Source organism: Rhamphochromis longiceps, linkage group LG6 (assembly GCF_057381845.1).
Source record: "Rhamphochromis longiceps isolate RC_006_pf linkage group LG6, R_longiceps_female_GT1.1, whole genome shotgun sequence".
In the NCBI taxonomy this organism is placed as follows: Eukaryota; Metazoa; Chordata; class Actinopteri; order Cichliformes; family Cichlidae; genus Rhamphochromis; species Rhamphochromis longiceps.
The window spans coordinates 20,371,175-20,385,629 of record NC_140562.1 but is presented as its reverse complement, the minus strand read 5'-3'; the positions used below and the strand labels follow the sequence as shown (position 1 = coordinate 20,385,629).

At 47.2% G+C, this 14,455-nt stretch overlaps 1 protein-coding gene across 1 annotated transcript in view; it reads right to left on the bottom strand.

The window, feature by feature from the left end:
* znf827 (zinc finger protein 827) overlaps window positions 1-11,826 on the bottom strand; it is a 53,025-nt gene extending 41,199 nt beyond the window's left edge. The window contains exons 1-4 of the mRNA XM_085409633.1: window positions 11,675-11,826; window positions 9,504-10,781; window positions 5,758-5,930; window positions 5,038-5,533 (exon numbers count right to left, since the gene is read on the bottom strand). Of these exons, the coding sequence (XP_085265759.1) occupies window positions 5,038-5,533; window positions 5,758-5,930; window positions 9,504-10,781; window positions 11,675-11,801 (2,074 nt within the window). The 5' untranslated portion in view covers window positions 11,802-11,826. The remainder of the gene's footprint in view (window positions 1-5,037; window positions 5,534-5,757; window positions 5,931-9,503; window positions 10,782-11,674) is intronic.
* Between the last annotated feature and the right edge of the window lie 2,629 nt (window positions 11,827-14,455).

Here is a 14,455-nt window from a genome sequence, read left to right as displayed (position 1 = left end):
ACTCACATTTAACCATACTTTGTGTTGCCGTTTGCTTCGTCATGCTGCGTTCAAACCCCGGGCAGTCGCTGCGCTTAAACCACTGACAAATAAATACTAAACGCAAGCTCGGATTCTCGAATCCTTCTCCTCGGCGGCCTCATGAGAACAAAAACAACTCCAGGACGTGCACTCACACACAAAGTCACACCACTCCTGTGACCTTTTGGATTGCTATAAATAGAGCGCATTTCCACTCAGAATCTATGTTACAGATCCCAATGAATAATTTAGTAGCCTAATCCAGTAGGCAAGTTTTTTGTTTTTTACTCCTCTGAGCTGATGGCTCAAGAACAAAAAAAAAAAAAAAAAAAAAAAAAGGCAGCGCAGAGCACCAACAGGAACTATTCAGCCAACAACACCACCAAGCTTACACTTTTGGCCTTTTGTCTGTCAAAATTCACAATCACAATAGCATCATGAGCATCCAGTCCCTGGCAGATCATTCTGTGAAGTGAGCACAGATTCGCGGAGGAGATGGGCATCTCTGGGTGACTGGGCTTCGCTTATGTGAGTTTCGTGACTGTGTGTGTGTCTGTGCATGCGCGCACCAATGTCCAGTGTCAGCTCCCTGCGCTGGTTCTAGCTCAGGTTTGACGATGCTATCAGTTTGTCTCCGTGTTATCACACCCTTCTGACACCTGCCACCAACGCTACTTCCATCGCCGTTCTCCTGCCCGTTTCTCTCCCCCTCGCTACGCTTCTCTCTTGCGCCTCATCTGTCTCACTGCCAGGCGCTTGTCCACTCCACCTCACCTCTAGCTCCGTGGCCAGGGCTGCCGTCAAATAACTTCATTAGCTTTCCACCTCTGTCACGCCGGCCTGCTCCCCCTCTGACAATTGGCTGCTGTTTTTTTTTTTTTTTCTTCAGAGAAGAGGAGGAAGAAAAAAAAAAGCACAGGGCTACATGGGGCAGGTTGAGAACCCAACAAAAGCTGACAGTGTGCTAGACACCGGACAGTGATACTGATGGCTGCAGTGGGGATGTATGGACCAGAGGTCACACACAAAAGACCTGCCTGTATCTGCTCATGCAGAGCTGGAAAGCAGGGGACACATACGATTAAATCTAGACATTCTTAAAAGAAGGGAATCAAAAAGACTCTGTCATGAGACGTTCCCAAAAAAATGGCTTACAGAATCTTTCCTGCATACTTTTTTCCTTCAATATGCATAAATACACACAAAAAACCTCGATCTCCTGCTAGGATGACACACAAATGGCATGTTTTACAAGTCTAAATTCTGCTTTTGCGTCACATTACTGTACCCAAGCACCACATGGGAGTCGCTCTCCCAGGAAACGCATAAATAAGACAACTGCAGAAGCATCATGACAGATGCAACACCTCCTATAAACCCCCCCGCACACCAATTATTCACACCCAGCCAGGGTCAAGCACGTTGTGCCTGTGTCACCACAGCGGGGTGGGAGTGGAGGGGGTGTTCGGAGGGTGTGCAGTGCCCGCTGTCATTATTAACTCGGGGTCCACTGGGCACAGGGTAGGGGCTGTGCATTTCAAAGTGCCTCTGTGGCTTTCATCTCTGAATCAAAATGTGGATCACACCGGATAGCTAACGGTTGTGTCAGTGTGCAAGGATAAAAATCAAAGGGTATCAGTATAACACTCAACGGAAAGCAGGGCAGCCACCCCCCAAAAAAAAGAGATATGCTTATTATGTCAGAGGTCACTGAGAGTTCACTGGCTTTTTATGCCTGGGGAACTCAATGCAACTCCCTCTTTGCTTTTTACTCCCTCCGCCTTTGCTTGCTGTCACTTTATCTGTCTCATTTTTCTCCCCGTTTTTCTTTTTTTTTAATTTTTCCCTCTGCAGCTTTTTAATACCCCGCCCCCGCCTCCATAGGGCCTTGTGGGATCGAGGCACTGAGACAGCGGTGTAAAAGCAGGAGGGATGAGCTGCTCGTGTACGCACTCAATCTGGGTTGGCAGGGAGGTCAAAAGAAATGGAGTCTAGAGGTCCCAGGAGGAACTTCCTCACCTCTCCTTTCCTGGCTGCTCCTTGGCATGGGTAAGTCTCATAAAGATTTGAGCCCACTTCTTTCCACTTTCATAACCCTCCTTTCTTTAACTCCGCCCCCCAACAAAGGGAGAGAACTTTGTGATCAAAGAAGTGGTATTCATTAAAGCCCATCATCACGCATTCAAGTTCAACATCCTCTCGTCCTGTCTTTTTATATCCTGCCTCACTCTCCTTGAATGATGCCCCGACTAAGATGTCCGCCACTTGACACTGGGCTGACATTGCAGGGAGCCATCTTGGCTCCTCTGGGAGTTGCCTGGGCTTGATTGTGCAGTCTGGGAGTGAAGCGCAACTGGCACCCAGGGGGCATCCATGTGGAGCCGGGGCGTGCAAGATCGAGCGGGAGTTAACTAAGCCGAGCCGAGTCCCCGTGCATCCTGGCGGGGTCACAGGATGGCGCTGAGGGCGCTAATCATTTCAAATTATGAATTCCTTTTTAATTATGAATTATGCATAAATTTTTAATTAATCTAATGTTCCCAGGGTTTTTTTCCCCTCCCATCCTTACTCTCAAGATCTCAATCTAATTACACAGTATTAAGAGGAAGAGTGGCAGTCGTCGCCTCGACCCTGGCGCTGAACCCCGGTCAACCTTTTTCCATCAATCTTGCCATCTTCTCCAAGCTCATCTTTTGATATTTTCTGCAACACAGTGAAATGCATCTAAACATGGGTCGGGCCACGTACGGCTGGGAACAGCGTGTTTGTTAAGTTTGTTCAAGAAAGTGCAGTATCATAGCTGGCTTAGGAAAATAAAGAAGGAAAGGACAAACTTCCTATCAAGAGCAGCCAATATGAAGTCTTCTATTTTAGACGACAATCTTTAAGTCCGCTTGGGTAAATATTCAGTTTATCCCTTTGGCTAATTTGGAATTGAATTTGTCAGTAATAATAACAACACGTGCAAGGAAAAGCAGGAGGAAGACGCCAGGAATCTACAACCGTGACAACTGACAAGATGCCGGCGAGAAAATTAATTCCTTGACCACTATTGACGAGGTACCCTTGAGCAAATCATTTAGTCCCTGACTGCTTTTGCGGAATTAATCAGTGCCCAGCTGCACAGAGCTAAAGACGTGCCACCGGGCATTACCAAGTGTCAATTTTACCAACAAAAAAAAAAAAAAAAAAAAAACACCCCATCATACTGCATTTATGTTTGACTGGATAAATGATTTTAAAACTGAACCTTTACTTGGGTATTGATATGTAAAAATAACTGCAATTTCCAAAAATTAGACTAACTAAGAACATGCATGTTTGCATGAACTGCATGTTTTATGCTATTGGATTTAAGGTTCTGCCCTTTCCCCCATAAATACCACACTGGACGACCTCCCTCGTACCAGCAATGATGGGTTTTGACACCTCTGTGTACATCTATAAAGACAATTTCCAGGTTTTCCCAAGGGTAGGTGATACAAACCCAGTCACATGACCGAAATATGACAGAAACCACTCAGTTCAGGAAAGAGCATCAAGGGTTACTCCTAGTAGATAAAGCATTAAGAGCGTCACAGTGGCACATAAGTCAATTTCCTGTATATATTCCATTCTGCTGCTACCAACCCTGGTTGTGCGTACAGTGGGATGCGCTTTGCCCGATTACCAGCAATTTATGTTAGATGTTTTGAGTCATTACCGACAGGGTCCTCAATTCATAAGCAACAACAACAAAAAACAGAAGAGACAGGAAAAGCTCAGAAAAGGCTTTCTGAGCAGTCTTAGCCCCATGCAGTGAATTGGGCAGAAGGAGGATGTGAGTAAATGAGCTAGATGTGTTGAGCCCAACAGTTTCTCACTTATGCATAAACTCTGTGTATCAATCATTGAAATGTGTCAGCTTTTGAATATGGATTTAAAGCCCAGATCTCACCTTCCCGTGTTTATCTCAGCGTCATCTGTGCTAGGGTTTGTTTTGTTTTTTTAAACTGATGTTACTGGAATATTTTAAGATGCTGTATCAGTTCACTACATTATGTTTTCAATAGCAATACAGAGTATATATAACAAATACCTATGCACAAGCAAGAACACGTTAGGCCAAAACCTGGATCAGAAACCACTATTGTCGTGTGGGTACCACAATGTATGGTACACAAACAAATCATGAATGGATGATGTATGTATGATGTATAAGACACTACAGTATACTATGATTAAAAGGTTTGAATTCCTTTAGTATAGTTGAAATTACTTTGAATACATGTGGCATTATGACACCACCTTTTCTGTGCTCAATAAGTTAAAGAGCTCAGTCACATATGCCAAAACTCATCTGTGCAGTGCGACTAGATGCACATAGTCTGAACTGTTACGTTTCTTTTCACCGTTTAAAGAATGACACCAATGGGAATTTTAAATGTTTTCTAATGTTAATGCCCATAAAATAAAATTTAAAAAAGAAGCCTGAGATGCGTTGGTGTACGTGCTGCTGTCAAAAGCTAAAACTCTCTATTCCCCGCATGTTTGAACTAATAGACATTTTACGTTCTCGTTGTTTTTATAAGCCATTTAAAATAAAAAATAAATTAAAATAAAACAGCTCAGAGACATTCTGCAGCCTTGACCTGAGACAATAAGCATAAAAAAGTGTTTACACTTCTTACGAATGTTATTTCTGGTGACAATGAAGAATCAAAACAAAACTTAAGGCAAAGGGGAGACAACATCTAGCTGGAGATCAGTGCCGATGTCTTCATATGAGAGTTTGGAAGAACTGAAAAACTCTTGATGAAAGTGCAACTGCAGTGAGTCGAGTTTAAAAAGTCAAGCTGAGAAAGCGGCACAATAAACAAAGCAATTATGGATTACAGGAGTTACACCACCGCTGCGTCTGTGTGAGCTGCTTTTCTATGCGTTTCTGCACAGCGTTAACTAAATGCAGCACTGTAAAGACTGCACTATAAAAAAAAAGCTTTCGTTTAACGTAGGAAAAAATAAATCTATGCTAACCTGAAAGCTTCATAAGCAGGTCAGTGGCCGTTTTGGTAGTGATGTCAGGGCTGAATAAGGAGGCTGTGGTCGGAGCGCTGGGGCTGGATCTGACGCCGACTCCGACCCCTACTCCGGGTAGGTCCAGGGAGTTGGCGCTGCTGCTGGCACGGTCCCTGCAGATGCTGAAGGGGGAGAGCACGGACAGGTCTCGCTCTTGTGGCTCCTCCTTGATGTGGATGTGATTGGAGGACGCCTCGACTGGAGGGGACGTCTGCTGCTGAGCGTCCGAGTGCAGCGGGGACACCTCCGTTGCTCTCATGTCTGCGGAACTGCCGTCACCCATCAGGGAGCCCTCGCCCTCCGTGTCGGTGGTGATCTCCTCTTTCACCTTGACGTCTGTGCGTGGGAAGTGCTGGTGGCAGCGCATGTGAAGCTTCAGGCTGAAGTGACGGGAGGAGGTAAAGGGACAGAGTTCGCACTGAAACGTCTCACCCCGGTCCTGGTGCTGATGTACCTGGGAAAAAAATGGGGACAGGTTTAAGCGTCAAACCCCTCCTTATCTCCAGCACTGCATGGTGCCAGGAAGACAGCTTTAGGACATCTTTTGCTTTATTTCTACATTTCTTTGTGAGCCGCAACAGTATTAAATCATGCAAAAGAGAAATGGAAACATTTAAATAGTGATCAAACACGACATGTAAGGGGATCAGATCAGAGAGGAGAAAAATAAAATCCAACCTTCATGTGGGACTTGAGATTGTCTTTGCGAGCACAGCGGAAGGGACACAGCGGACACTGATGGCTTTTCAAGCCTGTGTGGATGACCATGTGTCTCTTCCAGTAGCTCTTGCGTTTGATGACCAGGCCACACACAGGACACTGGAATGGTTTGCCACCATCCTCAGGAGAGCCTTGATGGGAACCAAAGAATTATTATTCTTATTTTTCTGTTATTTATTTTTTTTATTTAGAGGCAAGATCCAGTCCCAAGATGTTGATGGACTTTGATGAATGAATATGCACTAGCTAAACGAAGCATTTAGTTACTGTAAGTGAGTATTGTGAGTGCGAATGGTTGTCTGTCTCTGTGTGTTAGCCCTGCGACAAACTGGCGACCTGTCCAGGGTGTAGCCCGCCTCCTGCCCTATGACAGCTGGGATAGGCTCCAGCACCCCCGTGACCCTGAAAAGGATAAGCGGAAGCGAATGGATGGATAGTTACTGTAAAGCAAGCGTGCCAAAAGTCCATCCATCCATCCATCCATCTTCATCCGCTTTATCCGAGGCCGGGTCGCGGGGGCAGCAGCCTAAGCAAAGAGGCCCAGACCTCCCTCTCCCCAGCCACCTCCTCCAGCTTATCCGGGGGAATACCAAGGCGTTCCCAGGCCAGCCGAGAGATATAATCTCTCCAGCGTGTCCTGGGTCTGCCCCGGGGCCTCCTCCCGGTGGGACATGCCTGGAACACCTCACCCAGGAGGCGCCCAGGGGGCATCCTTGTCAGATGCCCGAACCACCTCAGCTGGCTCCTTTCAATGTGGAGCAGCAGCTGGCCAGCCACCCTTCGGAGGAAGCTCATTTCTGCCGCTTGTATCCGCGATCTCGTTCTTTCGGTCACTACCCACAGCTCGTGGCCATAGGTGAGGGTAGGGACGTAGATCGACCGGTAAATTGAGAGCTTCGCTTTTACACTCAGCTCCCTCTTCACCACGAGGGACCGGTGCAGCGTCTGCATTACTGCAGCTGCAGCCCCAATCCGTCTGTCGATCTCCGGCTCCCTTCTCCCATCACTCGCGAACAAGACCCCAAGATACTTGAACTCCTCCACTTGGGGCAGGAACTCATCCCCGACCCGGAGTGGGCACTCCACCCTTTTCCAGCTGAGAACCATGGCCTCAGATTTGGAGGTGCTGATCCTCATTCCCGCTGCTTCACACTCGGCTGCGAACCGTTCCAGTGCGAGCTGGAGGCCCTCACCCGATGAAGCCAACAGAACCACATCATCCGCAAAAATCAGAGATGAGATTCTGAGGCCACCAAAGCGAAAGCCCTCCGCCACTTGGCTGCGCCTAGAAATCCTGTCCATAAAAATTATGAACAGAACCGGAGACAAAGGGCAGCCCTGGCGGAGCCCATCACCCACCGGGAACGAGTCCGACTTATTGCCGGCAATGCGAACCAAGCTCTTGCAGCGGTTGCCAAAAGTATTGATCCTATTTGATCTCAAAAGATCCATATGTAATAATGCCGGCACCACTGCACTAAGACTGCACTAAGTGCATTTGGCTGAAAACAAATTGGATTTGTTAACGACGATCTTCATACGTTGCAAAGCCACCTAGCGGATCAGGGATGGACAGTTCGGTGGGCTTGTTCTCAGCCGCAGGATCCATGTTTGACAATCCCACTGTAAAGAAATGCAAATCCCCTCTTTAATAAGGGAGTTACTCAGACACTGATCAGATCTGCGAGAGACAACGTCTGCGCACCTAATGATGAAAACTATCACGAGAGAAACACCAGCTGGAAGCGATGGAACAATGAAAGCAAAAAACTCTAGCATGTTTTAGTATCTCGATTATTGTTGTTGGCTTCATATCCGGCATCCATTACTGTTTAATTGGTCTTATTAGAAAGAGGCATGATTGCATTACAAATTCTACAAGGGCCTGTCAGGATGGCTTCATAAGTATTCCAGTGCCGTTCCTTGAAAAACATCTGGTAATCAGTGTTTGGTGAAATTACTGTGCTCAGCCATTCATTGACCTCAGGTGTAAAACCTCGAGACTGCCTATTTGCAACAATAAACCACCATCTGCGGCCCAACCTCTCCAAGCACAGCAGAGATCACAATGCAGAAATGACTTGTGCTTAGTCTAAGTTGAGGCGAACAAAGCAGAAATAAAACCAGGAGGCAGCGTGTGTGTGTTTAGTGCTTAACATGTGTAAGCCTAATCACGTGTTAGAAAAACGGGAGTCGATTCTTCCTAAAACACGAAAGCACAGCATGCCAGCGTGATACAGTTTTATAGCAGAACTAGCGAGGGTCTGCAATAAAACAAGACATGACAGTCAATAATCAAGGTCACATTTTTCAGTCTGGCAACCAAACAACTACCTGCATTTTTTTTTTTTTTTTTTAAACAGTGCTGCTCGACCTTGACGGCATGCCGGGTTAGAGCAGACCCCTTTTTAGCATGCAGATCACAGAATATTACATCGACTGCCTCATCTGTCTGAAGTCAATTTGATCCAGCCATTTTAGTTTTGGCGGGGTTGCGACACAATCCCTCAAAAGTGCCCATCCATCTCCCTGAAAACGTTCTGTTCTCCCTTAAGACTACTTAGCTGGAGCTTGCACTTTGAAGTCATCTCTCCGCCTGTCCAAGAGTGAGATCTGTGTGTGCACCCTTGTTTGGGTTGCACGTCTACATCTGAGCACGCTCTTACAGATTATACTGCGTGCCCATTTGTAAGTAACTGAGAGACAGCGTGTACGAGAGGAGAGAAGAAAGAGTGAGGGAGAAAAAAAAAAAAAGAAAAAAAAAAGAGTGCACGCATCTGTATCCAGTCAGTGGAAAGTATGATGTGTTTGGCCTTAAGTCTGCTGTGCTGATCAGTGCAGAGGGCTCTGGTTAGTGGGGTATGAAGCCAGGAGGAGGCTGCTGAGATGGATATGGACTCCAGGGCTCCCCACTGTGCCGAGCACACACTGACGGCCCCCTTTTGGCAGCACGCACATCCGAGCACAAACGAGCTGGTCTGGGAAGGCAGTGAGGTCTCAGTCGGGAACCCCCCGTCGAGCCCACAGACCATTTCCCAGACTAGAAGGCCAGCCAGAGCTGTTTTCTCTCGGCTATGCTCTCTGCTCGGCTGACAGTTAAGCTGAGGCTACACTACACACTGCTTCAGCGCCAGTGAGGTGAGAACAAAACCATTACAAAACTAGAGAAAACATGTCACCGAAGTTCACAATTCTGTTTCTCCGCCGGCATTTCTTTTTTTTCTTTTTTTTTTGGTGACATGCGAACCTGCCGCTGCTACACGAAAAGGTTTTTGGAGTCATCCTTAGAACGAAGTAATAATTTAGCACTGCTAACGGTGTGACTTTGAATTTCATAGTGTTGTATGTTTGGCCACACGATGGCTGGGGAAATATAGAAACTGAACTGACAGTCAAAAGACGTGAATTATTTTCTGCTGCAGTAAGACGAGCTTGCACATTCAACCATAGCAGTCTTGTTTAACTTTAAGCAGACAGATTGTGTGTTTAACACAATCTAACACTTGAGTGTACTTTAATAATTTTGCAAGTCTCTCTTGCTAAAGAAGAAAAAACTACATATTTTAAGTAGAGAAATATGGAGTTATGCACCTACTGTACTGTACCGTACTGGTGCAACCATTATTTTAATTAATTCACTAATCTCATTATGCTTATAGTGATTCCCATGCTTATTATAGTCCTTTATTGTGCTTTTAGATTACCTGCTTGGTTGCTGGGCTTCCCTCTGCCCTTAGGAGGAGAGGGCAACAGCAACTCTAGGCTCTGATTGGGTGTAGAGGGCGTGGGTGCTTTCTGGTTCTTGTCCAACAGGGGCTTCACGTCCTCTTGGAGGACCCCAGTAGTTGCCAAGGGGGAACCGTCTTTCTTCTCTGCCAGCAGGTTTCCTGCTGCCCTGGCTGCCACCTCTTTGAGCAAGGCAGCGGAGGAGGTCATAGACACAAGTGAGAGGAAGGAACTCGCTGCTTGGTGGTCCGTAGCAGCACTGCCCGTTGACGAGGCTTGGCTCCGTTCACTGACTTTCTTGGAGAGCGCAGCGAGGGTGGAGCTAGCTGACTGCGGGCTAAACGGAGAGTTAAAGGCATCGAAGCGCACCACATCGTCTCCTCGACCACCCCCACCCAGGGTGGGCACTGCAGATGAGGCAGAGGTGGATGAGGAGGAAGATGTCGTTGAAGAGGAGGCCACAGCGTTCTTGTCTTGAAGCACAGCGTTGGCTGCTGCTTTTAACTTCTGGATTGCAGAGTCCGGGGACAGGCTGGAGCCGCAGGGCGTGGAGCAGCTGGCTGGGGGCCACTTATCTGCCACACCTGCCCATACAAAGCCACTGCCGTTGCTTGGGGTGACAGAGTTAAAGGGGTCTAGGGGCTCTTGCTTGATGTTGGTGGCTGAAGGAGCTGTGGAGGCCGGTGAGGCTGAGCCACTGTTGTTGTTGTTGTTACTGGCCAGTTTTCGGGCAAGAGCACTTAACTGCTGGGCGTGGTGGGAAGATGGAGAGAGTGTCAAAGGTGGGGCTAGACCTATTGGAGGAGAGTCGCCCCCAGCCCCTCCCCGTGATGACCGACCCAGGAGCTCCCCGGTGTCGAGTTTTAGCGACCCAGCTTCTAGGAGGCGCCGTAGGTTGCTGCTGAGGGGCTTTCCCAGGGCTCGAGATGCTGCCTCGCCGTACAGTGACGATACCACAGACGAGAGCGTGTCCTGGGCCGAGAATGCACCTCCATCCAGTCCAAGAAGTTCCAAAGAGGCACGATGGATAGGCGTGGGGCAACCCAGTGAGCTCTCACCTCCACAGGTGTCATGATCCCCAGACCCAGCGCTGACTCCAGGTCGTTCGTCGGGAGAGGAGCCCCTGGGCAGGAGGACCTCATCCTGGGTGTCTCCAAAAGACGACGACTCTGAGCGCGTGTCAGAGGCGTTCCCAAACCAGCCTTCCTCCTCCACAGCAGTGCCATCAGGCCCTCCTTCCTCATTGCTGTCCACATCTGGAAGAGGAGAGGAAACCAAAGGAAGAATTAATGAAAGTGTGTGAGTACTGTGGCAAAGGTTGCTTTAGCGAACAGTTAAGACTGATGATTATTTCACAGCTAAACAATTGCCGTACAGCTCTAACTTAGGTTTACAATTATGATGCTTAAGACAGTTAAGCTTTCACAGTCCGGCTTCTACACTGCAGAGATTAGCAAACTACACAATGCAAAATCCTAAATGGGAGTCAAAAAGCCTTTAAAAGCTGAAAAAGCAGGCAGACAACTAAAAAGACTTAAAGCCCAAATTCAACTTCTTTTTCTTTTTCTTTTTTTAATACAGTCACAAGGCACATCCAAGATGTTTGAGTAATTTAGATTTTTCTGTCTTTTTTTTTTTTTTTTAAACCTTATTTTTCCCACCCTTGGTCTGGAAGAGCCTAGTAAAGGGGTTACCATGACAACGGGTCCTTCTGGGAGGCTAGACAGCAAAGATTAGGGTAATGGAGGTTACAGAACTAGATTAATATTCATGAGCCTGCGGATACCACCGGGGAGCCAATAAGGATAGGGTTAAGGTCACCAAGGGTCATTAATATACACTTCATGTATCAATATTCATAAGCAAAACATTACAGCTTGCCAGACAAGGGCGAACAAAGAAAAGTGAATATTCCTGATACATATTAACAAACCTCCATAAGAATATGTCAAATGCACCAAGCCCGGGTGAAACAAAATGTCAAAATTGACACCTCCTCTTTGGGTTACTGAACACACGAAGCTCACGAAACATTTAACAAAAAACTGGCTGAGATTCATTAGAAGAGCAGGCACTCAAAAATGAAAATATCATTTAAGATGTCTTACACACCAACATACATTTCCAAGCACACCAAAGCTGTGTTCACCTTCACGACCCTCGCTGAGGCCCGGTGGGTCCGCTCTTTGTTTACAGGCAAAGGCAAAATCGTTGCCAGGCAACCCAGCCCAGCAACCTGTAGGGATCATTAGAGATGGCTGACATCTGGCCAGCATGGCTCACTGTGGTCCGCAAAGGTGACCACAATCACAACCCGCTGTGACCGCTACTCTCCTTCTGCAACAGATATCAAACAGGGCCTGCACACTTCCAGATATCTTCTCATCTCAAACACATCCCCACTTCCTTTCTTACATTTTACAGTAACACAGAGGAAGATGTCAAAAAGCAGAGCAACGGATCACCTTATAATATCAGCCTTAGTGCTTTCCAAACATCCTATAGCCACATGCCTAGTAGCCTTCACCTTGACAAGATATTACAGGATGCACTTTATGGCACTGACGAGCTCGTGTGACACTTTGTTGAGACTATTATTAAGGTGAATGAAAAACACCAAAATGCACCGATTGTGAACCCAATTTACCATGCCGCTTGAAGCCATTTTACCACCGGAGTAGGGTTAACAGGAATAAAGGGAGGCAGAGGGAGAAGGAGCCAGTGAGTCATGCAGGGCAGGGCTTGACCCATTTCCATGTGACATGCGAAAAGCAGCAAGAGCCACTAATGGCTGTAATGTGGTTAGAGGGAAATCGCTAGATTACTGACCCGAGGTCTCATCTTTGAGGCTGAACTTTCTTGCTGCCTAAGTTCAATCTTAAACCTCGGGGTTAGGTGCAGCTGCACACAACACTAAGCCACTGGGCTTCTGCCTGAGTGCTACAGTGCGCACTTCACTACCATGGCTTTGTGTGTCACAGGCGAGCCACCCCTGTGGACAGAATGACATTTTCCAAGGTCATGGTCTCCAGACCAGCTCTAAGGGGCCTTCATGCCAGTTCTGTACTTACAGCTAGTGCTACATGCCCATCGTACACATTGAGACATTCTTTGAAGAACAAACACATGTTTAATTGCTAAAGTCCTGCCCATGATTATCTTTTCCTTTTTTTCTTTTTCCCCTGACATACACATTTAACTGCTTCGGCTCCTCAACGGTGGCTGGTTTGATGATGGAGGCATGGAGATACTGGCCGAGGCGGCAAGTGTCTGCCACTGAAAGGGAACCATTTAGCGGTGTAATGGCGGGGATGACTTGCATGTTGAGACAAACAGCTGCGGGGTGCTCAGCAGTCTGGATCTGTTATCACTCACACACGGATGATTCACTGGCAAAAACGGGAGGGAGTTTTCTCTCTGGGCCACTGAGATGTATAGCGCCACCTTATTATAGACAGACAAAGACAGACCTATAAAGGGGTCCAAGTCCAGCCTGAGACTCCATTAAAGGGAGGGCCAAAGGCTTCAAGACTTCCCAGAATAAACAGTGTTGAGCTTGACCAGAGATGCACACAGAGCAGATAAAAATATTTTCATGTACAGCGTTTAGAAATTTGTTGTGCTAACCTGTCAAAGGAAGAAACCAGGAGGCTCACAGCCCGTAACTACAGCTAAAAACAGTTGGACCTTCCAGGTAGTGGAGTTGTTCATTGTTTCACCACACAGAGCTGTCAACAATCTCCAGTTGTGAACTTGGCAGGATTATTTTGGCTGAGGCTTTTCCAGGTCAGAGGGTTGTGCACGCATGTGTGTGCTTTCGTGCTCAGATGTAGACGTACAGACCGTGTGCCAGCTATATTTCAGCTAACCTTGTCGCACAGAAAGATCACTAGTTAAAAAAAAAATAAGTAAATATATAAAAGGAAGGCGTGTGAATTAGAGAAAGGAGAGAAGAGCAGGACACTAGAGTAAAAGGTAGGTCAAGAGGTCACCGACCACATGACTTCTGCGAGGCTGCTGACTAACATGTTCCCTCTCCTTTTTCCTCTCTCTCTTACACACACAAAGCTACTCTGTTGCTTAGCCAGGCATGAATATTGGCCTCCCCGACCCCAGGCCTGAACGGGGTAGGGGGGGAGAGGAGACGGGACAGTGAAGGAAGGAAGGGACAGATAGAGAGATGGCAAAAAGGGAGGGGCTGATCTGACTGGGCAGGCAAGAAGAGGAGGCCATTAGCCGATTAAGGTTGGAAGGGGGTGCATCAATACTGCGCTGATGTCAAAAGGAGAGTCGTGCCCATGAGCTAATATAAGAATGAGAGAGAGAAGGAACAAGAGCTAGAGAGAGGAGGATAGTGCAGGTCAGGGAATCACTAAAAATCGCACAGACTGCTGACCGCAAAGCCCTACAAAGTGAAATAACATGAAAGACTGTCACAACATACCGAGACTAGAGCCATCACATTTACATCACCAAAATGATTAGCCTCTCGTTCCTTCTAAGACTGGGAGGCTCATCGTGGTATGTGTGCTTGGGTTAAGGAGGTAGGGCACAGGGTGAGGCCATAGGAAGGAAGGCAGGGAAGAAGGTGTGGTGAAGAAGGAGCCGGGGCAGTAATTAAGTGTCCGGCTGGACCCTGGCGGGGGTTGCCACAGCCGCGGGCTATGCTAATGAGCAAGCCCGGCGGTCAGGGCTACCTTATTAGTGCTCGCTGGACAATATGGTGGGAGAGATGCACTACTGACTGCTTCACGTCTCTGCAAATGACTAACAGTCCTCCCAAGGAGGAAGGTAATTCCATTAATTGGAACACAGTGGATCAGGATCACCTCCCTTTCCTTTTTCCACAAACCCTCACTTGCTTGATCTATGTCAAAATCACCCCCCCCTCCCCCCTGAATTAAGAAAAAAAAAAAAGTAGAAATTACTT